Source organism: Ipomoea triloba, chromosome 8 (assembly GCF_003576645.1).
Source record: "Ipomoea triloba cultivar NCNSP0323 chromosome 8, ASM357664v1".
Taxonomy (NCBI): Eukaryota; Viridiplantae; Streptophyta; class Magnoliopsida; order Solanales; family Convolvulaceae; genus Ipomoea; species Ipomoea triloba.
The window spans coordinates 13,339,301-13,351,213 of NC_044923.1; the positions used below are offsets into that span (position 1 = coordinate 13,339,301).

At 38.4% G+C, this 11,913-nt stretch overlaps 2 protein-coding genes and 1 pseudogene across 2 annotated transcripts; 2 read left to right on the top strand and 1 right to left on the bottom strand.

Annotated features, from left to right (window-relative positions):
* Nucleotides 1–685: 685 nt before the first annotated feature.
* On the bottom strand, nucleotides 686–5,335 carry LOC116026982 (annotated as a pseudogene).
* LOC116027611 (U-box domain-containing protein 45-like) lies at nucleotides 4,366–9,151 on the top strand. The gene is made up of 6 exons (XM_031269315.1): nucleotides 4,366–4,642; nucleotides 5,376–5,470; nucleotides 5,565–5,750; nucleotides 6,196–6,303; nucleotides 6,492–7,654; nucleotides 8,153–9,151. The coding sequence occupies exons 2-6, from the start codon at nucleotides 5,420–5,422 to the stop codon at nucleotides 8,991–8,993; spliced, it is 2,349 nt and encodes a 782-aa protein (XP_031125175.1). The 5' UTR covers nucleotides 4,366–4,642; nucleotides 5,376–5,419; the 3' UTR covers nucleotides 8,994–9,151.
* A 343-nt stretch (nucleotides 9,152–9,494) lies between these two features.
* On the top strand, nucleotides 9,495–11,404 carry LOC116026983 (U-box domain-containing protein 7-like; the record flags this gene model as incomplete). Its single annotated transcript, XM_031268408.1, has 2 exons — nucleotides 9,495–9,907; nucleotides 10,406–11,404. Coding segments are annotated over 2 exons (1,254 nt in total), but the record flags the coding sequence as incomplete, so codon positions are not given.
* Between the last annotated feature and the right edge of the window lie 509 nt (nucleotides 11,405–11,913).

Genomic DNA, 11,913 nt, shown 5'->3' on the forward strand with positions numbered 1-11,913 from the left:
GAATGGTTCTTGTTTCTTCAAGCAAAAATGTCAGAGATGAGAAAATCAAGGCAAGATGTAGATGAGTGCTTTACCTTGAATTGAGGAGATCAAATACAGGGAAGGAGCTCAGATATTCAAGTATAAATAGAGCTGAAGCCTCAGAAGTTTAATTGCTGATTTCACTGAAAAGATCGCCAAAGTTCCCTGCTGTTTTAACATTAAGATCTGCTGTTTTAGCCTTAGCCTACTGTTTTAATATGTAAAGTCTGTTAGTCTGATACAGACTCAAGATCATTGTAATATGGCTTCTTAGACTAGTTTTATGCTGTTGTCCTGTTTACTACATCAAGTGGAAGACTTGTTGATTGGCCCGGGAAAGCTGAAGAAGTTGACACACTACCAACTCAGGAGATGGTGATGTTTGTAGGTGTAATAGATTAGGCCATCATGGAGGATGGATATCTGATGAACCTTGTAACATCTTTGATCATCTAGTGGAGTTGGGTTTCACCTTTGTGTGGCCCCGCAGATGTAGGAGAAGGTGCTCCGAACTGCGTGAACATATCCTGGTTCATTTATTTTTCCTGCACTGTTTTTATTATTTATTGTTTCTAATACAGTGATAAATACAGTCGATTAATTTGTTTTAAAAACAAAGTAGGAACCAAGTAGGATATAACCTGCATTCAAGATTCACAATCTTTTAGATTCTCCATTTACCTGGCGAACGCGCTTGAAGGTGTGCCTTCTGGTTTGACAAGTGGTTAGCAGTTTGAACGAGGGCAGTTTCCCAATCTCCGGATACATTGAAGGCCTCCCATGGAGTCGTGGTTGTTTTTGCAGGGTCAATTGCCGGAATACCATCAAACAAGGCTAAGGCTAACTGATTTGCATGCTCTTCCGGTGTCGGTGCATCCTCACCCAAGTTTAACAGATCTCCTATATCTTGCGACTTCTTCTCTTCCTTTGGCGCCCCCACCACTGCCGTTTCTTCTTTCTCTCGAAAAAAATCCTCCGTTGGCGGCAGCGCTTTTATCATATTCATGTCTTCTTCCGCTTCCTGCTCCGGTTCCTCCACTTCCACCAGCTCAGGTGGCAGTTCTCGGCTCCTCATTACTCTCCCTCTCGCCATTTCCATTTTCTCTCAAATAATTTCCTCCATGATGTCCAGTTTCTCCTTCGGATAATTCTCCACCTCTGGGTATTCAGACTCCCGCGAAATCCTGGCAGGTTTACTCCAACTGTAGAACATCTCGGGCTCATCCCATTGCTTGGCGATGCGTTGGAAAATCTCATGCACTTTTTTGGAGTCAGGAATATCAAGCTTCATGAATCGGCCCACCAAAATTCCCAATATTTCTGCCATCGAATAATATACTTGGAAGCTTTCATTCACTACTTGATACAAAGCCACCAGCACAAGCATGTTGCTCTTTGCTGCCCCTACTCTCATATAATTTAACATTTATTGTAACCTTTATAACATTCAAATAATATATATATATATATATATATATATATATATATATATATATAGAAATCTGTTCAAATGTGGCCGCGCCTTCCCATGCGGCCGTGTAGTTTACACCACTCAATGTTAAGAAATGCACCACAATGAAAATGCATAAAAATACCTATAACTCCCCTGTTTCTAATTGTGCATTTGTTAACACTGTGTGGTGTATTTTTTCATACGTAGTGGTGTGTTTTTGGTGATGTGTACCTAATAGTGCACATTTGTGTGGTGTATTTCTTAACATTGAGTGATGCATTTCTTAACATTGAGTGGTGTAAACCGCATTGACCACACGGGAAGGTACGGCCACACCTGATTATGAACCTATATATGTATGTGTGTGTGTGTGTGTGTGTGTGTGTGTGTGTTAATTGCAGGAACATGAAGAAGGCATTATATTGAAGCGAACCTGCTGATTTGCAAGCTAAGAATTGGTCAAGAATCTGTATGTAATGCTGGATTCTTGATTACAAGTACTCGTTCTTCATTTCTGTAATTGGAGTGCATGTCACGACAATGACAGTACTGTTGCCAACTTCCTCCTACTCCTCTCCCTCTTCTTCTTCGTCTTCTTCTTCATTACTGGACGCTAATGCACTGTGTCCTAATTGGCCCGACAAGTATTTTATTGCATCTTTACAAGTATTATAAAAGAAATGAACTCTATTAAGTATCCAATGAAAAAAATGCGCACTCAATATCTAAAATGGCCATACCCTCCAGGGCTTGGAGATTACACGCGAAACGTCCGACAAAATCAAGGAGTTAACCCGGCAAGAAAGTCCTCCTCGTAGCTCTCGTTCTCGGTGGAGTTGACCGGAGAAGAGCACAAATCACGGGAGAACTCAAACGGAAACAACAGATTCGAGCGGGGCACAAACTTAGCAATGGAACTCTCGAAGTAATAAGGATCCATTAGCTGTATTTTTGTTCCGACTAACAGATCTGTTCGTGTATTTTTGTTCTAATGTTGATGGAGTAAGCTTTGACCAAGCAAAGACTCACTTAAAAGAAGAAGAAAAAAATTCACATCAACACATTACCGGTGCCATGTCATTAGAGAAACTGAAAAACCTGTAAAAAATTCTAGGTGAAAAAAAAATAATGGTTTGTGGATCGACAAGTCACTTATGAAAGATCATGGTGCGGCATGAACAATCAGGAATGGTTCATGGTGCGGGATGACACTTTAGCCTATGTACTTAGATAAATTTGTCTCACCAATTATCATATAGTAATTAAAAAAATCTATCTAAATTCATTATAGACCTGACAATTATGGACACGACCTGTTAACACGACACGAAACCGGACACAAAAATAATGAGTTAGTGTTTAACCTTAACGTCTCACCCGTTAACGACCCGTTATGTTTCGTGTCTTAACGGGTCAACCTGTTAAACATATTAAGAATCCGTTTAACCTATTAACATTATCGTGTTAACCCGTTTACACAAATTTGTTTACAACACGCTAAGAACCATTGTCATTTATGTAAGAATCATTGTCATGAATGAGATTACAAAAGATATCATGAATATGACTAAGGATGAATTTACGACATTTGACTAAGATCCTACCACAATTATTGATGTTCAACAATATGAATTTTGAATTTTTATTATCTTCAATTTTATTCTAAAAACTAGTATGGACTTCTTTAATTATGAGTTTTGGATGTTATTTTATCATTGTATGAATGTTATAAATATAATATTTTTTTTAGTTTGTTTGATGGATTGAATTGTAGGTTTTATTTTTTTTATATAACTTTAACTTTAAATTTTAGTTTTTTTAATAATAGGTTTAGCGGGTTTAAACGGGTTTCGTGTCATACCATGTTGACACGACCCGAAACTTGTTAACAAAATGTGTCTATCGTGTCAACTCGCTTAACCCGTTAACAAATCGTGTTTGTATTAAAATTTTGAACCAGTTAACCTTAACGTGTCGTGTCCGTGTTTAACCTTATTGTGTTCATGTTGTTATCGTGTCGACCCGTTAACGAATCCGTATACACGGATTGCCAGGTTTAATTCATTATCTAAGAAGATCCCCGAAAAGGCTTGTACCAACATAAGGAGGTAGAACCCGAAACCATTCGAGTGAGGGTAGCTCTTAAATGGATGAAGGGACTTAATCTGGACAAAAATACAATTTGAAATCGATGCGCTTCGTTCTTCAAAGTTTGAACTTACAAAATTTAAATTTGATCTTTTGATATTATTACTAATGACATTTTTAGAATAGTGGATGATTTCCTTGGTCTTAACTTTTATTTGTTAAGCGATCTACGAATACGATTGACAACTTACTTGCTAGGAAAGCCCTAGTTAAGGCAGATTATGTTGTTTTTGATTTTCTCCCTTTCTATGTTGAGGATGTACTGCTTGCTGATCTAAATTAATTCTATGACTATTGTTTTCTTAAAAAAAGATTTAATAAAAAATATAAATATTATGAAAACACCGCTCTAGGACACACTGGTCTTTATATTTATTTTCTACTGGTAAAAGTATTTAATGTAAATATTAAAATTTTTCCTGAAAATTTGAACATGAATTTGACAAAAAGAAAAAAGAAGAGTGCAATAAAGGGTATAAATAGAAAATCACGAAATATTTAATAAAGATGTGCTTACCGACAAACTGGGAAGGTCGGCAACTGTCGCCGGTGAGTCTGGGAGACAGAACTGTGTCAGATATTCCCAAACTGCCCCCAAAAAGTGTTTAAAAAAATGTTCAGATTAACGAATTTAACTATCATCTATGAAATTTAATTATTTATATTTTCTCCCACATTTAAATATTAATTTTGATAATTCCCATTCATAGAAAAAAAAAAGAAATAAAGAAAAAAGAAAAACCTCCCATAGTTCTCTCTTTCATTAATTCTCTTCCATTCACCTCCTCTCTTCTTCTATAACCCTCAATAATCTCTCTCCTTCCCTCCATCCTTTTCTTCATTGTTTTCTCCCTCTAAAAATCTTCTGATCTCACATCTCTCTATAGACACACACATATCTATATATATACACACAGGCACATATTGTCAATATATATACATGTTATCAAATTTTAGTATAGATTGTAGTTTTGGTGTAATGTTCATGAAGCCTCCTTGAATGTCGTTCTGTTTTTCCTGGTAGGTTTTGAGCTGCAAAGTCTTAACTTTCATTAACTTATGAATAATATAATCATTGTTTTTTGTTTTCGTTTTTTTTTTTTTTTTTTTTTTATTTTTTTTTTTTTTTTTTTTTTTTTTTTTTTTTTTTTTTTTTTTTTTGAATCTTCTACTATTTATGCTTTTGTTTTTTCTTCAATTGATTAGCAAATGCCTTTTTCTTTTTGGGTTTGTTTTCTAGTCTAATGGGTCTAGAATTTTTTTCTAATCCATCTTGTTTTGCTCCATATTTTTCATTATATTTAGATTGTTGAAAAAATAAACTTGAATAATTGAAACAATTGTTCCATCTCAACTATAAGTCTAAGCTTGATAGTTGATTGAACATTTATGTTTATATATTATATGCTCAACAGGGATATCTAGTCTTGGATTGTAAGGTTTTGTCTGGTCTTATTTAGATTGTTTTGCTCCATTTTAGCTTTGGTTAACTTTTCAAATAAAGTGCATTTTTCTGCAAACATGGGTGTTGAAAACATGAACAGTTGTGTCCATGAACTGCTTTAACCACAGAAATGTTATTCTTTATTCTTGGCAATGCCTGGTTTTTGCCTTTCCACTTTGCCTGAAAAATAAATATGAAAAAGAAAATCATTGTGCCGTAACGAAAGCAATATAAATTATTGTTTCATTGTATATTATGCTGTACCTCATATTCTAATGTCAATTTGGTTTTTGCCCTTGCCGGGTGCAGGTAATTAGGAGTTGGACTGTTCTTTCAGATTGTATACGTAAATAATGGAAAATTCAGAGTTTGAGGAAATTTTAAGCTCAATTGGTGAGCCTAAGGTATGTGGCTATGTGCTGAAGATTTTAAGCTCGATTATAAGAATTTCTCTACTTTTTTGTCGAGTTTGTGACCAATGTGTGGTTACTGGTGCAGTTACATGGAGGAATGTGCAAGGATCTAACTGTGGTTTATGCAAAAGTGTTGGGTATATTTCCAGAACTTGAAGCAGCGCGACCTAGAAGCACGACGGGAATCCAGGCGTTATGTGCTCTGCACATAGCCCTTGAGAAGATAAAGAATATCCTTCAACATTGTGCTGAATGCAGTAAACTTTACCTGGTAAGTATTCCTTTATGCATTGATTCTGTGATCTTGTAATGGTTGTTAATTTGGGATTGGTGTCAGGAATCCAACAATTTGAGGAATTCAAATTCCTAGTAAAGCTTCTGAGTTCTTTCTTAAGCTTTCTTGGCGGGATTCTTGCCTTACTCACTTAGTTAGCCATCCCATTGTTAAATTAGCATTACCTTTGAGGGTCGAGCTAGGCTGACTTAGCTATTGTGAGAACGAGTTCGTGACATTTGGTCTCTCTAGCAGTTATTAACTATTAGTACATTTGCATTACCAGGAAAGCTAATTTGGGGTTGCCTATGACCATATAATGACTTTATCTAGTATTGAGGACTAACAAACTATAGATTAAATGGTAGTTCTAGATTAGCTAGCTGCGATGGAGATATTTTTCTCCTCCCCTTATTGCTAATTGGTATTTTTACCTGATCAGGCGATAACTGGAGACTCTATTGTCCTTAAATTTGAGAGAGCGAGGTGTGGACTTGAAGACAGTCTAAGGCGAGTTGAAGATATAGTTCCTCAGGCCATTGGTTGTCAGGTACATTTCATCTCTGTTCTTTATCATATCATTTATTATAATTCGTTTATTGCTCTAACACGGAGAAAGTTTCTGCTTGGTAGTGCTGATTGTTCCTCTATTTTATACATCTTCCCTTTTGGTTATCTATTTCAGAAGAAACTGTGGCATCATACTTTGATTATTAATGTAAATTTTTCTTGTTTCAGATATCAGAAATTTTAAATGAACTTCATGGGATCGTGTTGACGCTTGATCCAAATGAAAAACAAGTGGGTGATGAGATAATCACATTGCTTCAGCAAGGCAGAAATTTTGATAGCAATGGGAATGACAACAATGAACTTGAATCTTTTCACCAGGCTGCTTCTAGACTTGGCATTACCTCCTCAAGGGCAGCCCTTAGAGAAAGGAGAGCTTTGAAAAAACTGATTGAAAGAGCACGGGCAGAAGAGGACAAGAGAAAGGAGTCGATCGTTGCATTCCTTACGCATCTAATGAAAAAATACTCGAAATTGTTTAGAAGTGAGCTCTCGGATGACAATGATTCACAAGGTTCAACACCATGTTCTCCGACTGTTGGGGATGGTATTGGACATGGAAGTCATGCACATGTCTTTGATCGACAATTTTCGAAGCTTAGTTCCTTCAATTTCAAACCTAACTATAGGAAACTAGACCAGATGCAAGTCCTTCCTGAAGAGTTGAAGTGTCCAATCTCATTGCAGCTTATGTATGACCCTGTGATTATTGCATCCGGGCAAACATATGAAAGGATTTGTATTGAGAAGTGGTTTAGTGATGGGCACAACACATGCCCAAAAACTCAGCAGGAGCTTCCTCACCTTGGTTTGACTCCTAATTACTGTGTGAAAGGCCTGGTTGGCAGCTGGTGTGAACAGAATGGAGTTCATGTTCCAGATGGCCCACCCGAGTCTCTCGACTTTAACTACTGGAGGCTGGCATTGTCTGAAAGTGAATCTACAAATTCTAAATCAATTGAAAGCATTGGATCCTACAAGTTCAAGGGTGTTAAGGTGGTCCCTCTGGAGGATAGTGGTGTTATAGAGGAGCCTGAAATTGATAACTCTGAACAGGATGATGAACAACTTCAGTCTAATGATATAGGAGAAAAATATGAGAATTATTTGACTGTTCTGAACGGGGACAATGATATAATGAGAAAATGCAAAGTGGTAGAGGAGATGAGGCATTTGCTAAAGGATGATGCAGAAATCAGGATTTATATGGGGGCAAATGGCTTCATCGAAGCTTTGCAGCGGTTCTTGGATTCTGCTGTTGAAGCTAGGAACGAGATGGCTCAGGAAATCGGGGCCATGGCTCTCTTCAACGTTGGTGTAAATAATGACAGGTATTATTCTATTTCATACTATACAAATATAGAGGTTGGCAGGGTAACCCCAGCGAAGATGACAAGAGATCGACATTTGTAACCATAAGGTCACGAGCTCGAATCCTTATCCCTTTGGTTTGAGCCGGTCAGCTATGAGTAACCTAGGCTTCCTTATGGCCCTTTGCTGGCAAGGTTTACCTAGGTTGTGGGGTTTCCATTTGGCCAAGTCAAACAACCAATATGAGTGTTTAGTTAATTAGCTTCTTGCTCCAAAATGCTAAAATTCAAAAACCAACATAATACACTCATATCCTTAAAAAATGTCATGTTGCATGTAAACAGCTATTAGCTAAACTAATTTACCAATCATTTTTCTACAACTGGTTAACACTATCGGCTAGTCAAACCCGCTAACAGCTATCAACTAAGTCAATTTGATATCACCTAGCCAACAACTATATGCCAAACACCCCAATGTCTTATATCTTATGAAGTTGAGGGTATGTTGTTTTACAGAAACAAAGAAATGATGTTAGCTGCAGGAGTACTTCCATTGCTGGAAAAAATGATCACTAATTCTAGGTGTATTGGAGCTGTGACTGCACTTTACCTGAACCTTTCCTGCCTTGAAGAAGCCAAGCCTGCAGTTGGAAGCAGCAAAGCCGTGCCCTTCTTGATCGGGGTTCTTCAACACGAATCTGATGTTCAGTGCAAACTGGATGCTCTCCATGCCATCTATAATCTCTCCACCCACCCAACCAACATAACACACCTCATTTCGGCTGGGATTCTAAACACTCTTCTAGCCTTAATGACATGCTCATATGATGACGAGGAGCATACATGGACAGAAAAATGCATAACTGTTCTCATAAACTTGACATCAAGCAAAGAGGCACAGGACCAAATCGTATCAGCTCCCGGGCTCATCAGTAGTCTGGGATCGGTTTTGGACACAGGGGAGGCCGTGGAACAGGAGCAAGCTGCAGCATGTCTTTTGGTGCTCTGCAATGCAAATGAGAAATGCAGCCAAATGGTGCTTCAAGAAGGGGTGATCCCTTCTTTGGTGTCAATGTCAGTGAACGGGACCGTGAGAGGGAAACAGAAAGCGCAGAAGCTATTGATGCTGTTCCGGGAGCAGCGACAGAAGGAGACTTCGCCTGTTAAAACGAGGCAACAGCAGCCTGCAGAACATGTCGATAACCCCATCCCGAACCCCAACCCCAACCGCAACCCCAACCCCACACCCAACCCCAACGAGGATCCAAAGCCATTATCCAAATCATCTTCCAGAAGAAAACTGGGGAAAGCCTGGACTTCCTTTTGGAAGACCAAGAGCTTATCAGTGTACCAGTGATAAGATTCTTCTGCTCACTAATCTGTAAATTTATATATTTCCTGTTCTAAATTCTAATGGGCAGGCAGGCATTTAGTTGTCAGCAGCAGAAGAAGAATGTGTACAGGCCTGTCTAGTTTATAAGATTTCTAAAGATTAATTTCTTCTTCGGCTTGCTCGGTTATTTATTGAGTCGTTATTGCATGGACCGTGGTCCACACAGCTGTGTGGATCACAAATAAAACGCACATTATTTGTGTATATATAGTACATTATTTGAAAGTACATTATTTTGTGTATTATCAAATAATGTATATTCATACACAAACAATGTACTTTTAGTATATTAAAAATGTACTTTGTATTGAGGGAAATTACATTATTTGTATACTGAAAATACTAGTCTTGTGTATCGGATGGGTTCGAGCGGTTCGGATATAGGAACCGCCCACCCGTTCGGATCTCAGGTTGGAATTGTTAACTCCTATCCGCTGTTTTTTTTTTTTTTTTAGGTGATCCATTCGGANATTGTCTGAAAGTGAATCTACAAATTCTAAATCAATTGAAAGCATTGGATCCTACAAGTTCAAGGGTGTTAAGGTGGTCCCTCTGGAGGATAGTGGTGTTATAGAGGAGCCTGAAATTGATAACTCTGAACAGGATGATGAACAACTTCAGTCTAATGATATAGGAGAAAAATATGAGAATTATTTGACTGTTCTGAACGGGGACAATGATATAATGAGAAAATGCAAAGTGGTAGAGGAGATGAGGCATTTGCTAAAGGATGATGCAGAAATCAGGATTTATATGGGGGCAAATGGCTTCATCGAAGCTTTGCAGCGGTTCTTGGATTCTGCTGTTGAAGCTAGGAACGAGATGGCTCAGGAAATCGGGGCCATGGCTCTCTTCAACGTTGGTGTAAATAATGACAGGTATTATTCTATTTCATACTATACAAATATAGAGGTTGGCAGGGTAACCCCAGCGAAGATGACAAGAGATCGACATTTGTAACCATAAGGTCACGAGCTCGAATCCTTATCCCTTTGGTTTGAGCCGGTCAGCTATGAGTAACCTAGGCTTCCTTATGGCCCTTTGCTGGCAAGGTTTACCTAGGTTGTGGGGTTTCCATTTGGCCAAGTCAAACAACCAATATGAGTGTTTAGTTAATTAGCTTCTTGCTCCAAAATGCTAAAATTCAAAAACCAACATAATACACTCATATCCTTAAAAAATGTCATGTTGCATGTAAACAGCTATTAGCTAAACTAATTTACCAATCATTTTTCTACAACTGGTTAACACTATCGGCTAGTCAAACCCGCTAACAGCTATCAACTAAGTCAATTTGATATCACCTAGCCAACAACTATATGCCAAACACCCCAATGTCTTATATCTTATGAAGTTGAGGGTATGTTGTTTTACAGAAACAAAGAAATGATGTTAGCTGCAGGAGTACTTCCATTGCTGGAAAAAATGATCACTAATTCTAGGTGTATTGGAGCTGTGACTGCACTTTACCTGAACCTTTCCTGCCTTGAAGAAGCCAAGCCTGCAGTTGGAAGCAGCAAAGCCGTGCCCTTCTTGATCGGGGTTCTTCAACACGAATCTGATGTTCAGTGCAAACTGGATGCTCTCCATGCCATCTATAATCTCTCCACCCACCCAACCAACATAACACACCTCATTTCGGCTGGGATTCTAAACACTCTTCTAGCCTTAATGACATGCTCATATGATGACGAGGAGCATACATGGACAGAAAAATGCATAACTGTTCTCATAAACTTGACATCAAGCAAAGAGGCACAGGACCAAATCGTATCAGCTCCCGGGCTCATCAGTAGTCTGGGATCGGTTTTGGACACAGGGGAGGCCGTGGAACAGGAGCAAGCTGCAGCATGTCTTTTGGTGCTCTGCAATGCAAATGAGAAATGCAGCCAAATGGTGCTTCAAGAAGGGGTGATCCCTTCTTTGGTGTCAATGTCAGTGAACGGGACCGTGAGAGGGAAACAGAAAGCGCAGAAGCTATTGATGCTGTTCCGGGAGCAGCGACAGAAGGAGACTTCGCCTGTTAAAACGAGGCAACAGCAGCCTGCAGAACATGTCGATAACCCCATCCCGAACCCCAACCCCAACCGCAACCCCAACCCCACACCCAACCCCAACGAGGATCCAAAGCCATTATCCAAATCATCTTCCAGAAGAAAACTGGGGAAAGCCTGGACTTCCTTTTGGAAGACCAAGAGCTTATCAGTGTACCAGTGATAAGATTCTTCTGCTCACTAATCTGTAAATTTATATATTTCCTGTTCTAAATTCTAATGGGCAGGCAGGCATTTAGTTGTCAGCAGCAGAAGAAGAATGTGTACAGGCCTGTCTAGTTTATAAGATTTCTAAAGATTAATTTCTTCTTCGGCTTGCTCGGTTATTTATTGAGTCGTTATTGCATGGACCGTGGTCCACACAGCTGTGTGGATCACAAATAAAACGCACATTATTTGTGTATATATAGTACATTATTTGAAAGTACATTATTTTGTGTATTATCAAATAATGTATATTCATACACAAACAATGTACTTTTAGTATATTAAAAATGTACTTTGTATTGAGGGAAATTACATTATTTGTATACTGAAAATACTAGTCTTGTGTATCGGATGGGTTCGAGCGGTTCGGATATAGGAACCGCCCACCCGTTCGGATCTCAGGTTGGAATTGTTAACTCCTATCCGCTTTTTTTTTTTTTTTTTTAGGTGATCCATTCGGATTTTGACTAATCGAATTTCGGACAGTTCGATCGGATTGTAAATGGATTTCGGATTGATATTTAAAAAATATTAAAACAATAAACTTAACTTATAACTTAAATATTTTGTAATGTATATGCTACAAACCAGGGTCGTATCTGAGCATGTGGGCCCTCAATTAT

Coding starts and splice junctions, on each gene's coding strand:
- LOC116027611 (XM_031269315.1), top strand. CDS start 5,420: ATGGAAAATTCAGAGTTTGAGGAAATTTTAAGCTCAATTGGTGAGCCT. Junction 6,304..6,491: donor CTCAGGCCATTGGTTGTCAG/GTACATTTCATC, acceptor TTCTTGTTTCAG/ATATCAGAAATTTTAAATGA. Junction 7,655..8,152: donor GTTGGTGTAAATAATGACAG/GTATTATTCTAT, acceptor GTTGTTTTACAG/AAACAAAGAAATGATGTTAG.